The 26,085-nt window shown below is 54.6% G+C and overlaps 1 protein-coding gene across 3 annotated transcripts in view; it reads left to right on the forward strand.

Annotated features, from left to right (window-relative positions):
* The first annotated feature begins 13,437 nt into the window (after window positions 1–13,437).
* Window positions 13,438–26,085, forward strand: part of NTRK3 (neurotrophic receptor tyrosine kinase 3) — a 216,634-nt gene continuing 203,986 nt past the window's right edge. The window contains exon 1 of one of the 3 annotated variants that reach the window (XM_038146716.1): window positions 13,438–14,351. In XM_038146716.1, coding sequence (XP_038002644.1) covers window positions 14,104–14,351 — 248 coding nt within the window. In that variant the 5' untranslated portion in view covers window positions 13,438–14,103. The remainder of the gene's footprint in view (window positions 14,352–26,085) is intronic. The other 2 variants (XM_038146717.1, XM_038146718.1) reach the window with 2 other exon arrangements.

Raw genomic sequence — 26,085 nt, forward strand, 5'->3', positions numbered from 1 at the left:
CAGAGCAGGGCTGTGTTGGCTGACCCTGCCCCACTTGAGTCCGTCAGGTATGCCCTGGCCTCTCTTGGGAGGCTGTGAGGGGAACAAGAAGGCATAATGAGGGTAGGACACAGCTACCTGAGTTTTATTAGGTTTAATTGTCCCTATTTTATTACATGTGAATGCATAAAGAATGTTAATTGAATCGATTTCAAATACCCAGAGCAAACGAGCCACTCGATAGAGACAAGCTGGGAAGGGAGCGACTCAGGCTGTCAGCTCCCCGGGCCTTTCCTGAATCCTCCCTCCCGTACCCACCAGGCGAGTGCGGGAAATTTGTTCATTTATTGCTGCTTAATAATATATACTCGTGCAGTGTGTGTCCCGAGCTATTTGCATTGTCAAGCCATGTGCATTGATGTGGAAGCTTTGCTTTCCCCCGTGTTGCTGCTGGTGTCGTCTCCGAGCGTTTGCTAACGATGACTTGACGGAGAGAAGGCAGAGATGCAGCAGAATTGAAAAATGACGGGGGGAGCCCAACCAGGGCTCTCTGTCACCGTCCCAAGAATTGCTGGACTGTATTAATTGAGCATCTATCAGGAACACGCACAGTAGTAGGTCCTCTCCCTCTAATTAAAGCGGCCACGTTGGCTTTGGTTTGAAGGCCGGCCAAATTTCACTTCAGTGTTTTCCAGGGTGGTTGTTCTAGTGGCAGTCTCATCTCCCATGAAGAATTGTCCTTGTCTCAGTTTAGCCATCTCCAAAAAATAATCAGCTTAAAACATAAGAAAGTGCTATATCAGATAAATAGAACACTCCTTGAATTTCATTTTCCGTTTTCTAGCCAGCTCCTTTTGATCTGCTGTGCTGCCACAGATACACAGTGATATGGAGAATCTTTCCCTGGATTGCCAACACTGTCTCAACAACTGCCCACTGGATCTGTGTCTCTTGGCATCTTCTGAACTTGGGGGCCAGGCTTGTAAGCGGATTTTGAAGGACAGAAGATCTGCTCCCTTATCTTATGAATGAGTTTCTTTCTTCCATCTTGTGTTTCCCATGGAGCTGCTTGCAATCCATGTTTCCAGTGATGAGCAGTGCTGCATGCCGTGTCTCTTCACAAGATTTCTCCCAGCCCCAGTTACTTGCTCAATTACTTGGAAAACCTCTTCTACCACCCTGGTGGGGACACTGCTGCTGAGTCTCCTTTGCACACAGCTCCCGGCCAGGTGCTACATGCCTGCTCATGGGACACAGCTTGGGATGAGAGTGCAGATATGGGAGCATCCCTCAGCATCTCCAGGTGCACCCTCCTTGGCACTAAATTATCCGTAAGGAACCTTGCTCATCATCCTGGATGGATTACCCACCGTACTAAAGCTGGAGCTCCCTTGTCCACCCACTAGAGATGGGCACTTTGCAAGGGACCAGTGTGAAAATCAGCACAGGACAAGAGCTCAACCCCATATTTCTTACATCCCAGCCCAGCAGGCAGCAGCACCCTCCCCACACTGGTGTTCCCTCCAACTGCAATCAGCAGCCAGCGATGTCTCCAGCCCTGGAGCATCTTCTTCCCAGCTCCCCAGCAGCCAGAAGAGGGTGGCATCAATCCCTGCCTGCTTTGTAAAGCAAGGCTGGAGTTTTCTCTTGGCCATTTGCTAAACAGCTGGAGCGCTCCCTGTATCCAAGGAAACCTGCCTTAACCTGCTGCTTACAGGGAGGCTTCAGTTGGGCAAGTTTGTCTCGGCTCCCAGCACTCCTGGGTTAAGGCTTTAGGATGTCTGTGAGGTGACATCTCCTTTTTCTTGCCCTCCCAACCTGTTGTGCTCCCCACTTTGGAAATGGAGCCTGTGTAGAACAGAATGGGAAAACCCCTGCTTTCCTCAATTTTTTTTTTTGCTGCTTAGTTGAAGTTTCACAGAAATGGGGGCAGAGCCTGGAGGCTGTTTCTCCACTTCTATTGCATTTTCCTTTCTTCTTCTTCCCTACTCCCAACACTTCCAGTGGGCGAAGTGCAGTGTAACCACCCACCACAGAGCTGCTCTGTGCTGCATCTTCAGCTGGGGTCAGGTGTGGGAGCTGAGCATCACCGGCAGAGATATGCATGAGAACTTGGGAGGAGGTGGAAAGAATTAAAATCCAGGAACTCCGGAGAGACTGGGAGAAACTTGTGACATTGGAGGTGTCTGTGGCTGTATCTGGGACCTTCCACCTCTCTCCCAAAGCAGGAAAGCTTGCAGGCAGCAGGAGCAGCAGAAAGCAGGCAATGCTCTCAGGTTTCTCTAGACCCTTTCTCTTCTGCTGGTCTATGTTTACTCTCCAGATGTGATTCTCAGCAGCTCCTTGTCCTGCCAAGCCACTCCTGCAGCCCTGATGCTCCTGTCCTGCAGCACCTGAACCCATCCTATCCCATCCCATCCCATCCCATCCCATCCCATCCCATCCCATCCCATCCCATCCCATCCCATCCCATCCCATCCCATCCCATCCCATCCTATCCCATCCCATCCCATCCCATCCCATGCTGTCAGTATCCCACACTCTGCATCCCTGCCCCTGCTGCTTTGTTCCTGCTGTCCCTTCTCCTCTCTCAAAGCAGCACTGATCCCAGTTCTCCTTCAGAAAGCTGACAGTCAAAAATTTCCCCTTTTCCTTCCCCATCTGTCCTGCTTGGCAGCTGAGTGCAGCAGGAGGGCAGGAAAAAAATCAGAGCCCTGTGGGGTAGATCAGAGCAGCTGTGAGCTCATCCTGGGGCTGCAGGAGGGGCTGAAGGGGTGAGAGAAGGTGGGCAAAGCCCAAGGAACAAGCCACGGGGGTTTTGCCCAAAGGCAATTTGGGCAGAGAAGGGATGGAGGCCGTACTGGGTTTTCCCAGGTTTAGGAGCAACATGCTAAGGCGAGCAAGGAGGGAAGAGCTTCTGTCCCCTCCTGTCCCCATCCAGCTTGGCCACCCCATTCCCAGACAGATACTGGGATCACACTCGCTGCCCCGGTGCCGGCGGGCACGGCTCTGGTGCCTCGTTTGGCTCCGATACCGTCTGGCTTTACACCCGCGCATCCCGTCAGTGCATCCCCGAGCAGCTCCGGGAGCATAAATGGTGCTGTGGGAGCCGGAGGCTGCTCCTCTCCCTCCAGCACAGCCATAACGATGGTGCAGTAATGGCTGGGCTGTGCTAAAAGCCTTTTCCTGCCCGCTCTGGAGCGGGGCCGGCGCTTTCCCAGAGCCGGGTTAATGCAGCGGCAGCTCCGGAGGCGCAGCCCTGAGCGGGGTTAACACAGCGCTCCCCCCGCAGCTCCCCACGCTGCCGGGAGGTTAAACCCTGCCTTGGCCTCGCAGGAGCTGCTTGCTCTTCAAGCCAAGGCGAGAGTGCCAAGGCTTCCCGCTCTCAGGTTAAGCATTTCTCTGGCTTTCCCTGAGGTGGCAGCGCCAATCCCGGCACTGCAGCATCCTCCCGCAACCCACTCCTTCGGCTCCGAGCTGTCCCCTGCCTCCCAAAGAACTGTTTCGTGGCTCAGGCTCCATCCGCGGCATCCCTCAGCCCCACCTGTCCCCAGGCGGCTGCTGGGGGACCCAGGGTACCGCGACACTGGTGGCAACAGTGATAGCCACACAGCCCCATGCAGCGGGGAGCTGGCAGTGAGGAACAGCCTGAAGACAGGTTCGGGAGGGTTGACAAGCTTCCAGGGTCTGGTCAACAGGAGGAGAGATGCTGGAGAGGCATAGAAAGCTGGAAAAAACTTATCTCGGTTTTCCACCAATAGAGAGGAAACAGACATTATTGCTTTGTGTTGGTGCAGAGAAGTTTTAAAGGGTGATAAGTGGGTGTCAGGAAGCCTCGGAGGCAAAGAAAGGACACGTTGCACGGCAGCCTGGTGTTTTCGCTCCTGGTGTGCAAGTTCTGTCCTCAGCATTGCCTGTGCAGTGCAGTTTGACTCAGGATGGCCAAGGGAATGTGCCCTGCAGGGGCAGAGCCTGGCCATGGCAGAGGGCTGGCTCCTTCACCCGGGGAGCCCCACTGCCACCCCGTACCCCCAGAGCTGCTGGGATGCCCCTTGGGGTCTCCTCCACCTGCAGCAGAGACCCAGCCTCTTTCAGAAGTTTCAGAGTGCAGTCTGTGGGCTGATTGCTGACTACGTGATCCTCCAGCCTTCCAGGGCACGGTGGCCAAAGCAGGTTAAAAACTATCTGGTCGGCAAAAATACCCTGTAATTTCCTCTCTCTCTGATCATGAAGTGCCCCCTTAGGAATGCCAGACAGCCCTGGGCTGCAGGCACAGATTTGGATTTACTTCTGTTGTTCAGACCAAACAGCTGCTAAGGGCGTCAGTTATACAGACATGATGATGTTGTCACTTTATGTATCATTTTTATTTCATTGCTCTCCAATGTTTGTAATACCCCGGAGCTCAGAAGCTTAAATAACAGCTCTCCCCATATTGATTTTATCCTTCGCCATTTGGCACTCATTCATTCCTTTCCCTTTGAGTTCCCAATAATCAGGATTTTAACTGAGCAGCGTCCCTCTCCTTGCTTGGGCAGTGGCTGTGGCCAGCCAGAGATGGCAGGGGAAGGGATGGGAGCAGGACAGTAATTTTCTCCAGGGATGAGGCTGATGTGTGTGTGATGCTGCATTGCCTCTTGGACTGCTTCTTACCAAAAAAATAAAGTTAGCACCATGAACAATGTTTTCACTCACCTGACGGGAGTTGTGTTTAGGAGCAGCCCCCTTTGGCAAGATTTTAGAGATGGAACAAAGAATCTGATGGTGCTGAAGGCATTATTCCACAATAATATATGTTTTTTCATCCCCATGCAAATTGCTTGTGAAGTGACCGTGCACTCTTCGTGTGTTTTCCCTGCGTGAAACTCTGCTGGTTGCTCAGTCTGGGGTTTCTGTGTCTGAGGCATGGGACTTGGACTTTGGACCATGCAAAACCTTGTTTTCCTGCAGTTTTGATTGGGATGTGTTGGTGTATCTTGTGGCAGGACTGGTGAGACAAGGCGCTCTCTTCTTGCCAGTGTTAATAAGCAATAGGTGGAAATATTTATCATAACTTGGTTAGATGCTCTGACACATCACTGCGGGAGGTGAGGGGGTGAGGGGAACCCTGCAGCACGTTGAAGCAGCTGCTACTGAATCTGCCTGCTCAGCACAGCCAGCTCTGTGCACAGACAGGTCAGACTGGCACAGCCTGGTCTGCAGGCTCAGCTTATGTTTGATTGTAGAAATTCCATTTGAATAATCTGCGCATGAGATGGCTGCCGGACCCACCTCTGTCACGGTGGGAAGCAGAGGTCTCCATCAAGATGCTCCTCATTACCACAGGAAGAACCTGGTGTCATTTCAGGGCTCCTTGGTCATTTCACCTGTAGGGGCCATCTCCAGATTTCAGCAGTGTGCAATGCTCTGTGTATTTGGAAATAAAGCCAGACTTTAATATTTAATCAGTCATTAATCACTTTTATTTATTTTACTCATCTGAACTGCATCACAAGTGTTTCACTGATAGTTATTCATTGCTGAAGCTCTTTGCTGGGGGGAACTCTGCATTTTTTGAGGCTGGGGACCAAATCAGCTCTGTCTGGGAGAGGTCTGTCTCCAGCCCTCTGCAGGGCTTTCCCAGAGCCTCCCCGGCTCCCTGGGAGGAGCATGGCTGGCAGGGCTCTGGTTAATGCTGCTGCTGGGTCCGCTGTTGATGTGCTTGGCTATCCCAAACCACAGCCTTGCCTGGCAGGGGGAGCGGGTGCTGGGCAGGGGGAGGGGGGAATGGGAAGATGGGCTCTGGGGACCCCATCCCGCTGAGAAGGTGGGTTGTGTTTCACATTAGCTGATGCTCCTGTGTGGTTTCCAGCACTAGCCCAAATGCAGAAGGTTGTGGCAGGCAAGCTTGGATGTGCTGTAGGCATAAATCAAGTCAGCCTTTCTCTGTAAGGATGGGGAGGGCCTCTTGTCAGACTGGTGGCATGATGGGGGAATTTCTCAGTGCTGAGAATTGCTCAGCCATGGGCTGGAAGGTGTGGGCACTTACTCATTTCAGATTTACCTGCACTGAGATCTCAGGCTTTGGCTTTTCCCTGCTGGCATTAGATGTGTCAGAGCAGGGGTGATACAGATGCCAGCGTGAAGAGCAATATGACACGGGTGCCCAGATGTCTTCAGGGCTTGCTGGTGTCCTCCACTGTTTTCCTGCCCTGCAGTGTGTCCCAAATGAGCATAGGGACCTCGAGTTTGACCTTGCTGGTGCCTGTCACCAACCAAAATAACAGGAGAGATCATTGCAATTATTTGGCACGCTGCTGCAAATGCCTGCAGCTCTCTTTTCCTTGGCCCCCTATGGTTCCCCCAGCTGGCTGCTTCCCACATATGTCCCTAATCCTGCAACTTGCCTGCCCTCCTCCTCTTGAATCCTCCGTTTTCCTCCCTGATCCACACCTCATCCTCCTGCAGACTCACTGCAGGCCCCCCACCTTTGTTCACCCCACACACTTGCCTTGGAAGGTTAAAATAAGCTCTACCTGGAGTGTGTTCAAAGGCTAATGTACATCCTCCCTTAATTATTGATCTGTTTATTGCAGACACTTTGGCAGGACGTGGCCACAGCTCACACACCAGGCTCCTGCCCTCGGTTCCCCTTGTGGCTCACGGGGGCTGAGGGCAGTGTTAGAGGGGTTGACCTGGGGACCTGATGCCCCACCTTGAGGACAATCCCACCTGTGTGCCCCAGGTCTCCCAGGCTAACCTCTTTAGCCCCGTCCTGTGGGAACAATAAAGGGCTTTCTTTGGAGCCCCCCTCCAAGCCCCTTTTTCTCCCCAGGTGAGCAGAGCTCGGGAGAGCTTTCCCCCACAGCAAGACCCCCTCCTGTAAGGTGCTGTCAGCCCCCAGTGTGTGCCCAGAAAGTCTGGCACAGGGGATCAAAGCACAGCGATGCCACGGAGCCCCAGCTGCTGTCATCCCTGGGCAGGGAGAGGTGGGATGCTGCCTTAGTGGGGAGGTTGTTAATGACTCTGCAAAACCCATGTCGAGAAACAAGTGTGGCAGTGCCTGGAGAGGAGGGCTCAGAGGCACAGTCCTGCTGCTGGGGCTGCTGCCAGCCTGTCACCTTCTGCTCCAGGAGCTCCAGCCTTCAGGTGATGCTGGAGAGGCATCAAAGTAGGAAAACACAGATGCCACCGGCTGCCGAGGGGGAGCAGCCTGTGTTCGCTTGCTTTTCTCCAGAGTGAGGTGAGGTGGATGGGACAGAGTCCTTCTTGCTCAGCCCAGGGCTGCTGGCCAAGCCAGGGTTTGTGAGTCCTGGTTCCTCTGGATTTGGCATGGTCACTTCTCCCTGCACGGTGGGTTGGGAGTGGGACCAGATGTCTCACTTGCACTCATTATGGGATGAGGAGACATTTAAAGTGATTCAAGTGATTCCTCTGATGGACCAAATGACCATTTCAAGCAGCTGTTGCCCCAACTCATCCTTGGGCTGAGAGGCATAGCAGAGAATTTTGAGATGGTGCTCCTTTGGGGCCACAGCCATCTCCGCAGTCAGCTGTGGGGGCTGCAAGTCCCTCATCCCTCTGATGCCTGGGAAGGATATTAGTTAAAAGCTGCCTTCCCTACCCTGCTGTAGGCAACAGTAACTTCACCAGACTTCTTTGGGAAAGCAGCACCCTACAAAAAGATTTTGGTAAATAATTTTGCGAAGAGTTGTATTATATTAGTTTCTTCTCTGCTTAACCCTGCTCTGGCACCCCACAAACTTCCCAGGAAAAAAGTTCAGTAACAGACTTGGAGGCATAAACAGGCTGGGGAGTTTATTTGAAAGCAATTTAGCTTCCTCACAAGGGTGGATGTGGATATGGAACATGTTTCTCTGCCTGTGTGCAGAGAAGAGCTCAAGGCAAGGAGGAATCAATTCTCCAGTGAGCTGTGATTCAACCTGGAGGCTTGTTAAGGGCCCGAGACGAGCATTGTTACCTTTCTGATGAGGTGTGTGTCATGGACACTATTCCTTTTGAACAGTTTCCTCCCCAACATGTCTGCATCAGCCCAAGTTTCCATGAATGAGGCAGTGGTTCTCAAGGGAAGCTCCCAGGGGCACAGGCGCCTGGCTGGAGGATTGGGATGCTTGGATGGAACCTCACAGTGCAAGGGAATAGGACTTGGCAGGGATGTAGCTCTTCCTGTTGTTCTTAAAAACATACTTGAAAAAAAGCTGAAGGCTTGCGGCCTAATTAATCAATTGATTTTGATTAATTTTAAAATCTAGAGCAATTTTTCTTACACCGAGGTCCTGCAGTGTGGGATGTTTCAGGCACTCTGTGACCCCACTGCAGTCCCAAATCCTCCACTTGTTTGTTCAGAGACTGACTTAGGAATGTGGGATGTTTGAATGAGCAGACTTGATTTGAGGGAAATCATGGGAGAACATGATGGATTCTTCTGCTCCTTTTTCCTGGCAAGGATTGTGTCTTTGACTGCGTGTCCCATCCACTCACATCAGGAATTTCCTGACCGGTGCCCACAGGCGAGTGGCTCTGAGCGTGTAAAATGCCCCGAGAGAGCTGCAGATGGCAGGACATCAGAGCAACAATGCTGGGGCTGTAATTCCCCTTATCTGCCTGCAGCATGGCCATCTCGAGTGCCTCGTGGGACTCCTTTGCAGCTCCCTCCCCAGCTCCTCTCCCAGCAGCTGCCCTCAGGCTTTGCAGCCTGTCCCCTGCTTCCCCACCCCGGTCTCAGAATTCTCCTCTTTCCTCGGGCTGCAGAGGCACTGGCTCTGCTGAGCTTTGCTGCCAGATCAAAGCACTGCCTTGATTCCTTGATGGCAGCTATAATCTGCTCCACGTTATTCTTTTTCCTATTCCTTGGGCTTTCTAAGACCTTCATATTTTTTTTTTAATTTAATTGCAGACATCCTCCCCGGACCATGTCTTGGAGGTTGCAGTCATGACCAGCCCTTCTCCTTGGCTAGGCACATTAATTCAGGAGCTGTCTGGGTGGGACACTGGTTCAGGTCCCAACACTGAATGCAAGCACAGCAGTATTTGTTATCTTCGTGACAGAGCTGTTTCTTTAGACCTCACTTGAATATGTTTTCTCCTGATTTTTCGTTCCTGATAATTTGAGCAAACAGTCCTCAGTCAGATGCTTTTCCCTACACTTTGTTATCAGCCTTGTAGAGTTTACGGACAGGACATCAGCTGGAATGGCTTCATCCTGCCCTTGCCCCCACGTGTCCACAGCATGGTCAAGGTCACCCCAAGCTTGGAGTCTTCTACCACAGGCTGCTCTCCAGTGACGTCCCTGAGCTGAGACCTTCACCTTTCGCCAAACAGCTGTCACTGCCCAAAAATGATTGTCCCACACACCTTTTCTTGGCTCCCTTCCTGCTGCCCTTCCTGCAGGTTCCCGGGGCCATGCTGACCCAAGTTCAGGATGTGGCCTTCCCTGCTGCACAGGGGTCCTCCTGCCAAGCACTTGCAAAGCAATGCAGACATCAGATCAAAAGATGCTTCTAACCATTTCCCAGGGTGGTGGGAACAAGGAGCTCCGCTTCAGGGAGCAACACTTTTGATGCTTGTGTTCCTGCACAGCTCAGGTGAGAGGCAAAAGCCTCTTGGCCCTGCAGGGGCTGATACTTCCCTCCTGCAGCCCATCTCAGTGATGCCATGGTGGATGCTGTGCCCTCAAACCAACCCTGACATCCCTCCCTGAAAGCTGGCACTAGCACTCTGCAAGCTGGACCCTCTCCAACGTGTAGCTTTTGGGGTCTCTCTACAAAGGGGCACCTGAACCTGCGGGTGGATTCCCAAGGCAGAGCATAAAGCCCTTGTCCCTGCCTCTCCCGTCACAGCTCACAGCAGCTCTGCCCGCGGGGCTGGCCGCCTGTCAGAGGTGTGCAAAGTGGTCCTGCTCTCGGCACATCTGCAGATCCTCCTGGACCGGAGGGGGGCTAGGAAAATGTCAGCTCATCATTTTCAGGGAGCAGGAGTGGTGTTCTGGTAAGAGGCAGCGAGGCTGGGCAGGCCTGGCAGATCGATGCGGAGATCAGAGGCTCGAGTGCCTGTCGGAGCTCGTGATGACTGAGCAGATATCGGAGCGCGGATCTCTCTCTGCTCTGCCCCCAGGGGCTGCGGTGTTTGCAAGCCTCAGGAGGCGAGCAGGGCATTGGGCAGCCTTTACCTGTGATGCGGGGTGGCAAGGGGGAAATTGTCCTCAGGGGATGGCCAGCCTGAGAGTGAGAGGCCAAAGGCAGCTCTGTAGGTGGGAAGAGTGGAACCAAAACCCAAACAGCTGCCTTCACCTCTGTCTGTGGTCAGGAGCTCCTCAGGCACTTCCTAGCCCTGCTCTTTCATCTGCGATGAGTGTTTCAGTAGCAACTTGTGTCCCCATGCGGAGGGCAGCTGGGATGGGGCAGAGCTCTCTGCAGAGGAGCTTGAGTTTAGTTTTGGCCAAGTGCATCCCATGAAATTTCTGGAGGCTCCAGAGGGCCAGAGGAAGCCCAGCCCCTGAGCCCCTGTGGGGCAAAGTTCTCACAGGAAGCACTGATTTCATTCTTCATGGAGATGCTTCTTGAAAGAGCAATTTGCCAGCATCCCTCACAGCAATAACGGCAAGGCCTCTGCTCGAGATACCATCTCTGAGCTCTGACAGCCCCATCACTCATGCCCTACTCCTGCCTCCCTCTTCCACAGGGACAGGAGTGAGGCATGGAGGCAGGGTTGGAAGCAGGAATGACGTGTTCCCACCACGGGCAGCTCCCAACTACCCCTGTTCTCTTTGGGGTCTGGGTGTGCAGATGGCAGCGCTGCCCTTGCTGGGCAGCAGCTCCTCTCTGTCCATGCACAGGTGAGGGGTGCTGGCTTTGAGCAGGGGAAGCAGGACCAGGGGTCACCCAGGTCTGGTGCTGGGCAAAGGGTGGTGGCTCATCTTCCCTCTGTGGCAGGGACTTTGCTGTCACTGCAGTTTCTTCTTCCAGAGAACTTGCCAATCCCCCTGGCAGCCAGCACCAGCAAGAATGACCAACCCCTCAGTTTCTCTCTCCTGCCTACCTTCCCCCTGCCCTCGGGCGCCCAGCCGGGGGCTCAGCTGGTCCCATTCCCCTGCTTTGCCTGGCCACGTTTCCTCAGATTTATCTACTGGTGGCAGAAGAAGATGTGGCTTGGCACAAACCCTTCTCATCAGCTGCTGAAGCAGGGCCTGCCTGACACCAGGTGGCAGAGTGGGGTGGAAAAGTCCTGGGGGTGGGTGGGCTCCTGTGTCCCCCACACCCAGCACAGCCGACCTGAGAGATCCCCAGCATTCTGTGGGTTAAACCTCGGCTTTGCAAGCAGAGGGCAAAGCCGGTAACTGGACCTGAAAACATCTCTGACTGTGTTTGTGCTTTGTTAGCAGTTGTACTGTGCTCCAGGCCAAGGGGGACAGGGGGACAGGGTGCTCGTGTGTGCAGCCCTGGCCAAGCAGTGCCACCCTGCCACCCAGGTGACAGCACTTCCTCCAGGTGACAGAGGCTTCCTCCAGGTCCCAATGCTGATCTGCTCACAAGGGAGCCTTGTTGTGTTGCAGGACTGCAGTGGGCCCCCAGGGTGGGTGTGTGCCCCCTGAATGTGTCCCCACCTGTGACTTTACCCCGTGGTGACATGGCAGGGTGTGCTGATGGCCTCACACTGGTTTTATCCGGGATGGGGTGATTGATGTCAAGTGCCACTAGGAGCCTGTGACCTCACACCAGCTGCAGTTTAAAGGAAGCCCTGGTGTCATCCTGGGCACTGGTTTTGGGGGCAGTGTGACATCCTTGATGCTGCTGGGGGATGAGCCCACATGCTGAGTGGGCGTCGTGGGGTGCCTGGTGTTCCCCATGGCAAGGGAATATGACATGGTGCCCCATCAGTGTCTTCTGCAGTCTGGTCACAGGGCTGAGCCACAAGAATGGCATCTCTCTGATGCAAGTGGGGAAACTGAGGAAGGGAGTAGAAAATATGCCTGGGTGTTTTCCTGTCTGGTGTTCTGGATGGGGGATGCTTCTCATGGGAGTGGGAACCTACAAAATGCTCCCCTGTGCTCCTCTTTCTTGCAGTGCCAGGCGTTCCAGTGACCTCTTTTGCTCCAGGGGTTTCCCTTTGGTAATTCAGAAGAGGTGGGGTGCAGGGAGAATTCAGCCCTCCCACCTCAATATTTCTTCTCTAGCTCAATGCCCCTGCTTCCCCTGGGGAGCCTGGCAGGAGCAGCCCTGGTGAAACTGCCTGGCACCCCAGAAGACTCCGTGGGAGCATGGAATGAGCTGCCCCTTGCCCATCACTGCCATTCCCAGGGCTTCTGACACAGCTGGGCAGCAGTAGGTGAGACCTGCCGGAGCAGGAGCCCTGCCCGTGTCCCCCTGGCACAGGCACCCTGCAGGGGGCCATGGGTGCATGAATCCCAGCTGCAAATCCTCTCAGTGTGCTGGAGTTTTTTCCCCTCTTTCCCTCCAAATTCTGTTGCCCCTTTCTGAGCAGGATGGTTCTGGGTGTGTAACGGAGTCTGAAGGTGTTGGCTCAGCCAGGGCTGTCTCTCCTCCTTGTGCAGAGCACTTTGCTGGCAGAAGTAGACCCTTGAAATATGTGGAGTCCTACACCTGTAATTCCTCCCTTTGCCCGTGCTCCTGCCTGCAGCACCATCCCTTTATTGCTGTGTCTCTGTGCAGAGGAGCAGAGACATGAAACTATTGGGGAGAGAGGAGAAAAAAAAAAAAAAAAAAAGGCATGCAGAAAAAGCGCTGTGGAAAAGCAGAGCAAATTAAGCAGAGCTCTGATCTGCTTGGGTTTGTGCTTGCCAAAAATGCACCATGCATCTTAATTCGCTCTGCTGTTCAGCTCGCACTCACTGCTCTCCTGATGCCATTTCGGCGCTCTGAGCTCAGCCTTTTCAACACTTCAGTCTTCCTCTTTCAGGATTTTTTTTTTTTTTGCATGTCTGATTGCAGAATCTGCTGCAGGAGGGAAGGGGGAAGCCAGGGGAGGGAGGACGGGAGCCCCGACCGTGGGTGCTCCTGCCCGAGCTTCCCGGCAGCCGGCTTGGTCCCTAATGCATTTTTTAGGGGCTGGGGCGGGGGGTGCATCTTTTCTAGAAAGTCCTTCCTGGATGCTCTTCAGTCGCTTTTTTCACACCCAGCCGTCTGAGCTGCCTCTCGCCAGGATCCTCCAAAGAAGAAAAAAAACATTTAAATTGCTGTAATCCACACTGGCTTTTATTCTCTTCCAGTTCAGTTTAATCTCTCTTTCCTCTCCACCCTTATGTCCGGGTTGGGGGAGGAGGGGGGGGAAACCCACCCAACAACCAAGCGAAAGGCAGCATCGTCCTCCAAAAGAGCTTGAGAAAGCCGGAGCCGAGCCAAAGCCCCTCTGCTCTCCCCCACCACAAATTTAACCCCAGCTTCAACTTTTCCTCCGCTCCCGGGGCTGAGCTGGGCTCCAGCCGTGGGGTTTTTCCCCTCTCTCCCCCCCTCCTCCTACACTGATTTTAGCGGAGAGGGAGGGGGGTGGGGAATCCTTTTTATTGCGGAGCCCGGTCCTCTTTGCAAGCCTTCCTCCTCCTCTTCCTCCTCCCCTGCTTTTTGTGCCCGCCGCAGCAGGGCTGGCCAGGCCGGGGGAGGGAAGAGATGGGAAGGGGAGATCGCCCCCTCCTCTCCCTCCTCTCCCTCCTCTCCCTCTGTCTGTTTTTTTTGCAGGTGTGTCAATTTTAATTCTGCCCAGTAGGTGGGACTTGGTGACTTTCGCACCGTTTTTGTTATTTATTTATTTCCCCGGCTGCTTCTCTCCCTCCCTTCCTCCCCTCCCATCCCTCCCTCCCTAGCCTCCCGTTGCGATCCTCCGGAGCGGCTGCGGGAGCGGCGGGCGGCCGGGCCGGCATGCATCCATCCCCGCCCGCGGCCGCGGCCGCTGCCCTAGCGGGAATTACAGCCTCTCCCAGCCAGCTGCCAGCATGATTTCATCTGCTGGAGGATTTTTGCAGCTGATCGCTTGAGGTTTTGTTGTTGTTGTTTTTTTTTTTTTTTTTTTTTTTCCTCCCTCTGTCTTTGTTTCCTTCCCCCTTTCCCCCCCTTCCCCTCCCTCCATCCCCCCTTTCCTCCTCCTCCTCTTTTTTAGAAGCAGCAATCGGAGATGGATGTCTCTCTTTGCCCTACCAAGTGCACTTTCTGGAGGGTTTTTTTGCTCTGGAGCATTTGGGGAGACTATCTGCTTTCGGTGCTGGCTTGCCCTGCTAATTGTCTTTGCAGCAAGACAGACATCAATTGCAAGAAGCCGGATGATGGGAACCTCTTCCCTCTCTTGGAAGGGCAGGATTCAGGCAGCAGCAATGGCAACACGAGCATCAATATCACGGACATCTCAAGGAATATCACTTCCATGTAAGTGGGGGTCCCCCAGGGCTCCCCCTCCCGCGGCAGGGTGCGGGCTGGGCTGCCCGTGCGGGGCTCAGGTGCCCCCGGCATCGCTGCACTGCCTGGGCTCAGCCCGACTCCCCGGGCAGAGGATGCAGATCTGGCTTTTCCCTTACCCCATCCCCCCCAAAAAAACCCATAAAAAGACCAGCAACAGTTTGGCCAAGGCTTAAGAGGAATAAAGTAAATGAGATCTGATTCCTTAGCAGGAGAGAGAGCAGCAGGCAAAGATGCTAAAGCTGCTGCTTCCTTTAAGTGATTGCTTCTGCAAGGGGAGCGGGGACGCCACAGCCACACACCGCCAAATATTCACCCAAATTGGGCAAGAAAAGCAAGTTCTGAACTGTTTTTTCTTTCTTGAGACTTTGCATCCAGTTAAGATGTCACCATTTTTTACATCCCTGCATCAGAAAATGCTCCCTTCCCTGCCCTGGCTGAGTGTGTCTGGGGATCTGTGGTTTCGCATTTTTAAGAGGAGGGAAAAAAAAAAATAGGGCAGTGAGATGTTCCTTAAGTAGCTTATTTAATTCACGTTGTTGTAATTTTGTAACTCGTTGTGGTGCCGCGATAGGATTTGTGTGTTTCAGGTTCGGGGTGGTGGCGGTGGGGAGAAACATCAGAGCTGTGAGATATTTTTAGTTGAGCACTTTGCGTTTGTTTGCATGCTTGTTTATCTGGAAAATCAACTTGAAGTTGCATTATCCTTGTTTGGAGAGGCAGTTAGCAAAGCCCATGTTAATCTCATCAGTGTGGAGTCGAGAAAGGAATATATTTCCTTCTTCTGAATCCATCATGCTCTGTGTGTGCGTGAAAAAAAAAATTCCTCATTGCTTCCAATCTCTGCTCTTTATTTTCCAGTACATTTTTGGGTGAGATGAACTCTGAGCCATTTCATTATTCTAATGCTAATTGAAATGTGAGCATTTAGGGAAATGTAGCCCCCAGAGCAAGTTGCCAGTGGGAGTTGAGCAGAGAAGAGGTGGAATCCTTTATTCTGGCAGTGAAATGCAGCAAGGTTTGAAATGAGTAATGGAGGGTTATTTATTTAATTTTTTTCACCTCGATGGCATGGTTGCATGGAGGGAGAGGGCTGTGGGTCTCTTCCTGAGGCTGTTTTATTTGGTCACAGTGCAATTGCAGCAGAGCCATGGAGTAATTGCAGTGCCTCTCGCAGCTCTGCTCATCACCTTTGCTGGGTAAAGATGACGGGAGCTGCTTTCCCCGCTTGCTTACGGGTTCATGCGATGCCCAAGCAGGTTTTCAGCCGGTCATTGACCCTGAATCCACAGCCCTGCCTTCCCCTTCCCAGCAAAGCTCCATGAAACCAGCAGGAATGGGGAAAGTAGATGGGGGGAGCTAATGTAACGCTCCCCTTCCAATTGCCCCATATTTATCCTGCGTCGTGGTGCTGGAGTGTTTTCCCTGTGATGCTGGAGGGATGAGGGTGATGCTGGGGAAGTCGGAGGAACTCGTGTTTTTTCCCTGTGCTCGCTGTTTGTTGTGGTTTAGTTTTAACCCTTTGGGGGCCGGGGAGCAGCGGGAAAGGCAGGGAAGGGTTTGGGAGCCTCACCAGCGTGAGCGACTGTGCGTTGTCAGATGCACAGACATCTGAACTGCTGCGAGAGGTAGTATTACACGAGTGCTTTGTGCCCAGAAAATGTCTTTACTGCTTTGAAAATGAAAAATGCTGATAAGCAGTCTGTAAAAAGGAGTGGGGGGGGGGGGGAACCTCAAATGGACAACTCCAGAAACAGATATTGGGTATTTTTTTTGGAAAGGAGCTTCTCTTAAGTTGGGGAAGGAGAAGAAGGTGCCAGTTTTTGCTGGAATTCGAATGCCTCTCTGCTTCACAGTGAGCAAAGCACATTCCTCCACCCCCTGCGTGGCTGCTGGACCCGTGCCTCCCTTTTTGGGCTTGGGAGGGCTGAGGCACAGGGCTGGGGTGAACCCCAAAATGCTCTCAGGGGCTGAGACTGCGCACAGATGAAAACTTTCCACAAGGGTCTGTGCTTACTAGGGAGGCAGTGGTGCTTTATAGGGGATACTTACAGGAGCAGAGGGTTGATTTATGTGGCAGGGATGCTTCCCAGCAAAGGGGTCACTGCTGGGAGCCGGAGTTGAACCACGTTCGTGCTCTTGTGCAGAAGGCATCAGGTCCTGCCCCCTTTCAGGCTGATGTCAGGCCTCTCCTTGCCAGCCCTGACATCATGGGTGTTGGGGTGAGGGTGCCTAGAAGCTCAGCCTGGTCATCACTGAATCACTTCTGGCATGTGAGTCTGATTCAGCTGGGCAAGGAGCAGTGTTTTCCCCCTGCTTGCCATGCTCATGAGGACTTGGCCTTGTTTGGCAGCTTGTGGGCAGCCAGTGGGCAAAAGCACCTTCTCCCACTGGGCTGGGGGTGAGCAGGGGGGGCTCAGTGCTGTCCCAGTGGCTGAGGGGTGCAGTGCCCCAGCTGGAACCTGCTCACAGGCCTTGGGGAAAGTGGTGGTCTCTGCTCCATCTTGTAGGTGGTGAAAAAGCAAATGGAGTGTGGGGTGGTGAAAGAACCCTGTGACCAGGCAGAGCCTCATTCACATCCAAAAGAGAGCTCAGCTTCCAAATCAGGGCTTGAGTGGTGCTGATGAGAGACTGCCAGAGCCCATTCAGAGAGCTGGTTAAAAAAACTGATGTAACCATCTTGGAGGGCTTCTCCATGTAATCCCCTCGAGGAGGGGCAAGACCCCTCCATGCCAGCCCACCCCAACCCAGCACTGGGTTGAGCCGTCAGGAGCTTTGGGTTATATCACTTCTCAGTGGCTGATGAGACCCTGTGAGGTGAGGACAACAGAAGAGGAACAGGGTTCAACCAGGCTGCAGTGCTGCCCAAGGAGGATGGTGGGGCAGGCCAGCCCTGTGGGGACCTCAGTGTGGTACCCCACCATCGAGCCTGCTGATGCACCCTTCAAAGGAATAGCTTTTGCTTCAATTGCTGGTGCTTCTGGCCTCCCACACATCCTCCTTTTGGTAAAAGTCAGGGCTGGGTGGCTCCTGCCCTGGCTGGGCTGAAGGGGACGGTAACACACAACCTTGCAAATCCAGGTGGTGCCAGGTCAGTAGTGAGGCAGGGGAAAGGCAGAAGGCTCCTGCCCTGAGGAGGAGGTTGGGTTGGCTGATGTCCCTCTGCCCTTTCCCAGCATGCCCAGAAACTCACCTGATTTTGGGTTGCATCCCTGGAGATGCACACAGATCCCCATGAGAGCTGCCAGCAGCCCCGTCTGGCCAGAGAGCCAGCTTGGACCCGGCTGGCATGGCTCCACTTTGGATTCATGCTCTGTACTTCCCCCTCCCAGTTTCAGGAGAGGTCACCACGGGGTTGGGGCTTGTCTATGCCATCGCTTTTCCTGTGCAGGGGCTGTGTCCCCAGCCGGGTGTGACTTACAGAGATGCTCACCCCTGTGGCATGGGGCTTGGGCAGAACTTTGATCCCGGAGTTCCTGTGGCACAGGGCCCCTTCCGCCCCGGCGTGCGCGTTTGTCACGGCGGGTCCCCAGCCCTGGCTCTGCGGGGGGCTGGCTGGCACACGGGTGTCGGGGTGCCAGGGCCATGCCAGGGTTGGCCGGGCCGGGGACTCACCCCGCTGGCAGCGTGGGCAGCGCCTGCGTGCGCCGGCAGCGTGCGTGGGGAAGGACAGACGGAGGAGTTTGCCATCTGGGCCTCCCTACTTCTCAGCTGTTGCTATGGCACTGCGGAGATGCTGCTAGGCAGGCGGTGGTGGCCTGCGTGTGTCACCCCTGGGCTCCCTCGAGGTAGGAAGATGTCCCTGGTATGTAAAGCCTCGCTCTTTACCCAGCCTCGCCAGGGCAGAACCGGGGCTCTTTGGTAAAGTACACTCGATGGGGGGATAGTCAGCGTGTATCTGTGCAGCTCGTGGCTGCCTTCAGCAAGGTGAGATGAATTCAGAGCAACCCAAGAGGAGGTTGGGTTGCTCCTCTGTGGAGCACAGTGGGAGCAGGATTTTTGGGTCTCACTGGCAGGGCCAAGAGGAAGCATCTTGCTCTCCTCCACGGACAAGAACAGCATTTTCATTCCTTCCCATCGGGCTGTCCCACCAGTCCGTGGCAGCATCCGCTCCATCCCGTGGGCCTGGCCGGGGGTGGGAGAGCCACGTCAGCGCTGGGAGCTGCGGGGGGAGCGCAGCGCAGCCCCCACTCGCTGCGCGGGAGCTGGCAGCATGTGGAGAGGGGGAGAGCGAGGGGGTGCTCGGAGCAGCAGCACCCCTTCCCTGCTGCTGCTGGGAGAGCTGAGGCACAGGGAAAGCTCCTCTGTGCCTGTGACTGGGAAGGAGGCAAGAAAGAAAGGGCAGGCCTCTTCCTAGAAGGGCTGGAGGGAGCAGAACTTGCTTTGGTGACCTAAACAGCCATGAGAAAGGTTCCTGTCATGCTCAAATTATGGACTGCTTTGCTTCAGACAACAGGCACAAACTTTTCTCCTCTCTGTGACTCAGCCACGTTGTGCCCAGTGTGCCTCGTGTACTACTACTCTCCAGAGATGAAGGGCTCTGCATTCCCAAAGCCTCCCATCTCCTGGTCCCAGAGGCTTTGGCTGCTCCAGAGACGATCAAAAAGTCCCTAATTAAATCCATCTTGGATTTACAGGGCTATGTTCATGCAGAGCGTCTATCCTGAAGGATGTCAGGGTGGGGGAGGCGGGCACAGCACCAAGTTTGAGGACAGAAAAGAGTGCCGAGATACTTCAGACAAAGATTTGGGCTGAGATATATGGTCTTGATGCTCTAGAGGTGAGTTAAGGCAGGAGCACTGATCTGTGTCCTCCCCCTTTCCTGTGGGCTGGCTGTTGGCTCCTTGCCCTGCTCTTACTGTTGATCTGTCTCCTGACCAATCCTGGAGAGAGGCGCTTTCCGGGCACAGGTGATGTCAGGTATTTCTTCAGGAAGGAGACAGTTTTGGTGCCTGCCAGCACTTCCCAGACTTTTTCTGAGGCAAACATGGGGCCTGAGCTTTTGGCCTGACAGGAGGAGCTGGTGGCCCAGATGGTTTCAGGATGCATGGGACATGCCCCAAGTCCTCGTGTCCTGCAGGTTTTGGGGATTGGTTCTGACTAATGGCTTGTCTCAATTGGAGAGGTGACAGAGGTGTTTCAGGTCTGGGACAGATGTTTAATGGTAGGAAGAAGAGACTGAGGAAGGAGCTGCCTTGTTGTCCATGGAGGCTTTTGTAGAGCTCAGTCAGGGAAAGCTCTCTGGGTCTGCTTTACGTTATTAGCTCACCCCTGTGAAGCAAATCATCTTCATGTGTTTTGGCATGAGGCTGCTCGAGGTCTCCCAGAGCCCTGTGACCAGCCATGCACCCAGCCATGCTGGGCCCTGTCAGTGAACCTCCAAAGAGCCCCTGGGATGTCCCATGGCATCACCTTTGGGGAGCCCTGCAGGTAGATTGAGCTTGGTGATGCTTCCCAGTGCCACCCTGGCACACCGGCTTGTCCTGCTCAGTGAGCAGCCCCTGCTTGGTGCTGTCCTGGAGTTTATGGCTGGGTTTGGTGGATCCCATTTAGGGGGCTGCTGACAAGTGGGAAATAAACCAAGCCCTAAGCCTGCCAGGCTTCCAAAGTGAGTGTTACTAGTGCTTGTAACTCGGGGTGTTACTACCAGGCACTGTGGGGTAGCAGTAGTTGAGCGTTTCCTGCAGGTGCGGTTTCGACAGGTGCTGCAGGTGCTTTCCAAGCAGGTGTTTGACAGCAGCCTGGGGGCTCTGCTCTCCCCCAAATCCTCCTGCTCTCCCCTCTGCACCAAGGGGTGACAGCGAAGCTGTCATCGAGGAGGTGCTGTGGGCAAGTTCTTCGCTCAGAGGCTGCGCTTTGTGCCGTGGTTGGACATCGCAGCCCTCTGTGCCCGTATGGGGAGATGAGGACCAGCAGCTCGCTCGCCTCACTTCTCCAGGCTCCCGAGAGCCTCGCAAGCAGCACCAGCACCGCGGCTGCCCCGGGCTGTCCCCGTCATCCCCCCGGACAGAGGCTGCTGCTGCGGGAGCGCTGGCAAACGAGCAGCCCCGCGGGTGTCCCACAGCGCCCGGCCGAGCCTCCGCCCCGTGCCCCGCTCAGGACGAGCCCGGCTCAGCCCCGGCTCCTCGGCGCGGCTCACCGCTCCGCTATTCCCGTCTCCAGGCGGCTGTGCCGCTAGAGGGCAAGCGGCAGCGGCAGACAGCCCGGCTCCGGGATGCGGGATGCGCGGGCACGGCCGGCTCCGAGCCGCGCCGCTGCGGGAGCGCCGGGGCTGCGGGGGCTCGGGGCATCGCCTGCTCGCTGTCACGCTGGAAAGCCTTTGCTCCGGGCGCCCGCGCTGCTGGGCCCCTCTTGGGTCACCCAACTCGGCATCCCCATCCCTGAGTGGGCACCCGGCGGCGTCGGATGGTCCCCTAGGAGCTGAGTGGTTGCTGGGTCGTGGCTTTCTTCTCCGTGCTGCTGCTGGAGACTGTGGGCAGTGCATCCCCACCTACCCACGGCTCTTCCACCGGTGCCGCAGGATACAGCAGCAGCCTGTCTGTGAATTGGGGTGATTTGCAGCTTTTTTTGGATGGTATTGGCCCAGCCAAAGCAGGTGAGGTGAGAAGGTGCTGCTGGGCAAGCAGTGCCTGCTCGGGGTCATGACCTGCCCTCTGTGACCAGCTTCATGGCTGTGATCCTGCAAGGAAGCCTCCGATGGGTCTGTCCTTTTCACTGAGTGGAGGGGAAGCTGAGGCACGGAGCAGTGGTGGAGCTGGCCTGCGAGGAGCAGATTGAGGATGGAGATCCTTTAGCCCAGGACTGGCCAGGGTTAGGGAGAGGCCAAGCATGGAGGGAGGGATGAACAAGGCTGTTCTACTGGTCCTGTTGTGTTTAGCAGACGTGAGAGAGGTCCATGGAGGAATCCTGGAGGCAGAGACAAGAGGGTACAGGCTGAGAGCTGTCTCTGAGGGCCTCCAGAGTAGGTGAAATGTTCTTTGCTCCTTTGATTAAACCTCTGCTGCACAGGCTGGATGGAGGTCAGAGAGCTAAAGAGATCACATGTCCTCCAAGGGAGGAAGGCTGAGAAGAGCCTGATGTGAGACAGGGCAAGGATGAGTGAGGGCAGGAATCTGGCCTTGACCCTGTAACATCCTCCACGTGCAGCTCCTGGGATTATCTCATTTTCCCTGGCAGCTGGGCCAAAAAGGCTGGTTATTTCCCTTCTGGCTATTGCCAAGGGCTGCTGGCATGATGGAAAGGCTGTGACACCCTGTGGTCCTGCAATGCAACAGGAAATGGACCCCCAGCATCATGGTAGGGGCAACGATTGGGTGGAAGTGTGTTGGGAAGTGGGTGATGGATCATGGGTCAGAGCCATGATACTGCTCAGGGCCTGGGCTTTGCTTCAGTTGAAGAAAGGGGGATTAAAATATCTCTGGAGTCCCCTTGGAACACTGCAGTGGAATCAGTGCCCAGCTCACAGGGCAGCCCTACCAACCCTGCTGTGCTGTGTACTTGGGTGTCCCCATCCCCCATGCACCACCTGGTTTCCAGACCTCAAGGAACTGGGGTGCCTTCCCTGTTCCCCTCTGTGTGAGAGCTGGCTTGCCTGGCAGGGTGGCACCAGGAAAAGATGTGCTGTGTTTTTGGCTTGTTTTCATGTGCTGTAGCAGTGGAAGAGCTGAAGGAGATGCCAGAGCCATGGGTACAGCCAGCTTTCCTCCAGCTGCCCCCCAGTGTTTTGGTAGGGTGGACAATGGAGCCTGGAAGTGACCGTGCCCTTCCTGTACCTGCATGTGACATCACCCCCAGCTTTGGTCTGCATAAATAAAAACTGCCTTTTTAATTAAAAACAAAATTCCCAGCAGTGGAGCAGAGAGGTCAGGAAAGATTCCCAAGGGAGTTTGATAGCACATGCACAGCCCAGGGTGCTTATTCCTGACTCCAGTGCTTGTTGAAGTGACAGCTAAATGGTCCTGGGATCCCAGGGAAGGATGCAGTGAGAGGCTGAACCCAAGTGCTGCCCCCCGTGCAGCCTCTTGCCTGCAGCTCTGTGCTGAGAAGGGAATGGGGCACTGGTGTCTTTGCTGGCAGCTCTGCACTGTCCCTGGGGGACTGAGAAGTGGGTAGGAGCAGATGTGAGCATGGTGAAGTTCCCATCCTTCTGGGTTGTGCAAGGCTGTTCCTTAACTAGTTCTCACCAGGAGGTTCCCCCTAGGAAATGTTAATGTGGAAATGCTCAAACAGATGCTGGGAATCTGAGTGCTGCTGAGGACCCTGCATGCTCAGGGTTTGCCAGGATAAATTAGGAATATGAATGCTCAGCTGAGTTGCAGAAATGCCAGGCTCTAACTCCTGACCCTGCCAGGACATGAAGCCACGTGGGGGAGATCTCGGGTGCCTGCAGCTGCTGACTTTCCTTCTGCTCCTGGAGCAGCCCTGGCCTCATCCCCCATCCCATGCTCTCCATGGAAATGCTGTGCAGTGACCTGGGCTGGGAACAAGGAGTCCTGGCTCTCCAGTCTGTGATCCAGCTGTGCAAATGCTCCCTTGGGCTGCCTGCCCTCCTCCTGCCTATTCCTAACCCAGGCAGGCAAGGCCAGCTTGGCCATCCCTTGTGTCCCTCCCGGTGCAGCTGGAATTGCCTGTGGGCAGCCCTGTGGCTGGAGTGGCTGGGAAAATCTCTCTTGTCCCCAAAACTCTTTCCTCCAGGATGTGGATGGGTGTTCCTGGGGCAGTGAGGTGGATCCTGGCTTTGTCTTTCTCATGCCTTGCCTGTGTTCTCCCAGCCAAAACTTTCCCAGGAAAAGTGAGGTGAAGGCCCCCAAGCCATTTGGTGGCTGCTGCTGAGCAGCCTGTGGAGCAAGCAAAGTTCAGTGGGACACAGGGTCAAGGATGCTGTGTGCTCCCAGCTCCCCAGCCTGCTGGGAGCATCCTTTCCTCCTGGGGCTCTCTTTGTGCCTGTTCAGAGGAGCTGAATCTTGCTGGGGACTATTTCCTCTTCTGAGCCTCACATGGGCTCTGGACACATCGGTGCTGTCCCAGGCTCTGCAGGGGAGAGGGCAGAGTGGCACAGAGCTGAATCAACATCAAAGCAGCTCCCTTGGGAAGTGTTGTGCCCCTCGTTTCAGGTCGGGGCAGGTGCTGAAGGGTATCCTTGGGAGTATCAAAGCAAAGCCCGGTGCAGGGATGATGGCTGGGCAGGGAGGGGCAACAAGGAGTTCTGCAGGGCTGGCACTGTGAGGGTTAATGGCTAGGTGCAGGATACAGCTGGAGCGGATTTGGGAGAGGCAGAGCCTAATGAGGCTGAAGAGGTATCAGGTGGAAGAGCCGAGCTGTGGCTGTTGAGAGATGTGGGGGCTATGTGAGAGGGAGGCAGGGTCGCTGCTCCTCGCAAGACGCTGCGTGTTGGTTTGGAGAAGAGCAGCTGGAGCAGGGATGCTCTCAGGTAAGGAGCTGGGAGGGTTGCCTGTCCTGGCTCTGGGCAGCTGGGAGGGATGTGTGTGTCTGTAGCTGGCTGCCGGTGGGCTGCGGGGATGTGAGTTGGTGTCTTTGAGCCCCAGCACTTTGTGGGTTCATCCTCTGGCCCTTGGCTCCCTGATTGTAGCTGAGATCCCATCCCAGGGCTAAGAGGAACTGCTATGAGCACCCCTGCCTGGAAATCCTCCTCTCTGTGCCCTGTCCTGCCTCTGCTCCCCTCCAGGACTTGATGTGTCTGATGCTCCCAGCCTGGTGCTGCCAGTAAGCCCTTCCTTCCCTGAGGGATGGTGCTGGGACCCTCAAGCTTTGCCTCAGGCAGAGTGCCCAGCACCCAGCATGTTCTGGCCCCAAGGGAAGGATCCCTGCCTTTCAAAAGGCACGGGGAGCATGGATTTATTTATTTGGAGACTTAATTAGCATCTTTAAATATTAAATAGTAAACAAGCTGCGTCTAGTGGGATCAGCGTTTACAAGCAGGGATTTTTATTTTTTTTTCTGCTCTCTGGGACATGCACTTGTTTTTTAAGTGTTTGGGGAGGAGCAGCTGTGTGTGGGCTCTGGTTGATGGGTGAGGGATGGACCCACAGTGCTGCTGGTGAAGGAGGAGGAGAAGGCAGGCATGAAGGTGCAGGAGGACTTGGGAAAAAATGGAGCAGAGAAGCAGGGGTGTGTGCCTGGAGCATTGATGTTGGAGAATCGCAGAGCAAAGTGCTGGATTTTGGCATTTTCTGCAGGATGTGTCATTCCCTCCTGCCCAGGCACGTGGAAGGGGACAGGCAGGAGATGGAGGCTTCTGCCTCAGCACAGCTAATTGCAATCAAAAGGTGGTGGTCCCTGCAAAGGGAGGTGGTTTGCAGCTGATCTGCATCCTATTATCTCTGCAAATGGAGGCCTGCCTGGTAGCAGATTACACTGGGGGTTATTTATTGGCAAAGCACTGTACAGTTTTAATTTTTCCTTTTTGCTTATTCAGGCTTTAGCTCCAGAGGAAAATAGCCTGGGGTGGCTTTGAAATGGATTCTCTCTGCCCCATTAACTTATTCAGTGAGTTTAATGGGCCTTTTTTTCTCTGAGCCTTGAAGCCATCATTAAAAGGCAGAGATTTATAAAAGCAAAGATACTCCTGAGCTTTAGTCAAACTTTGGGGGAGTGGGAGGGGGCAGTGGTGTTGCTGCTGTCTGTGGCTCTGGTGAGGGTGTGAGCTGGGTGTTGCTGTTGTGGCTCTCTGGAAGTTTTCCAGGGATAAGGGGACCAGCTTGTTTGGATGCTGCCCATGCATCTCAGCTGAGGATTTGTGGGATCAGCTGGTCTCTGATGAGCCCTCACCTGCAAATGATGGGACATTATCTGGGCTCCTACACATTGGGACATTGCCTGGTGTGACCTGTCTGGGCTGCAAAGCTGCATCTCCCCAGGCTGAAAGAGAGGAACTTCTCTTGCTTTGTGCAGGCTGTTCACAACTTTATTTTCACCTCTTTTTTGCCATGTCAGGGCTGGGCAGTGCTGATGCTTTCATGGCTGTCTGTGGTCAGGGCTTGGAGCTGTTCCCCTCCACCCCTCTCTCTGCTGGTGGCATGAGTCTAATTGCACTCCTGTGCTGAGCAGCCCAGTGCTGCAGGAGATTGGGGTTTGCAATCACGCAGGGATTGCACTTGTTTGGCATGTGGCCTCCTGTACCTGTTACGAAATAGAGGAGTTTCTGGAGAATGAGACTGAGATGAAAAGTCTGAGTGATTTCCCCCTTTTTTGGCACTTCTAGGATCAACCTCACCACTTCTTGTTTTGCAAGCCTCTTTTTGGGGACTAAATGTAGGAGCATGCAAGGTGTGGGTTGGCACGTCACCCGGGGGCACCCTCCAGCTGGCACGGCTGAAGCTTTGGTCCCCAGGCCACGATGTGCTGCAAGTGTCACTTCTGGAGGAGCAGCCTGTGCCTTGTACCACCGACAGGAATCAGCGGCAGGGAAGAGCTGGGGGCAGCAGGATGTGTGTCCTGGCTCACTCCTGGACATGAAGCTGAGCTGTCACCTCCTGGGCTGGCAGAGACCAACCATGGTGTGCTCTAAAGTGATGTCACAACATGGTGGAGTTGCTGTGCTGGGACAACTTTTCCTGTACGTTTCTTTCCTTTTTTTTGCTTCATGTGCAGTGTGAGCAGGCCAGGTGTAACCCTTGTGTCTCTGTGCCCAGCCTGGCACTGCCAACTCAGGACAGCCAGGGCTGGGACATTTGTGGTAGCTGGA

This window comes from Motacilla alba, chromosome 10 (assembly GCF_015832195.1).
Source record: "Motacilla alba alba isolate MOTALB_02 chromosome 10, Motacilla_alba_V1.0_pri, whole genome shotgun sequence".
In the NCBI taxonomy this organism is placed as follows: Eukaryota; Metazoa; Chordata; class Aves; order Passeriformes; family Motacillidae; genus Motacilla; species Motacilla alba.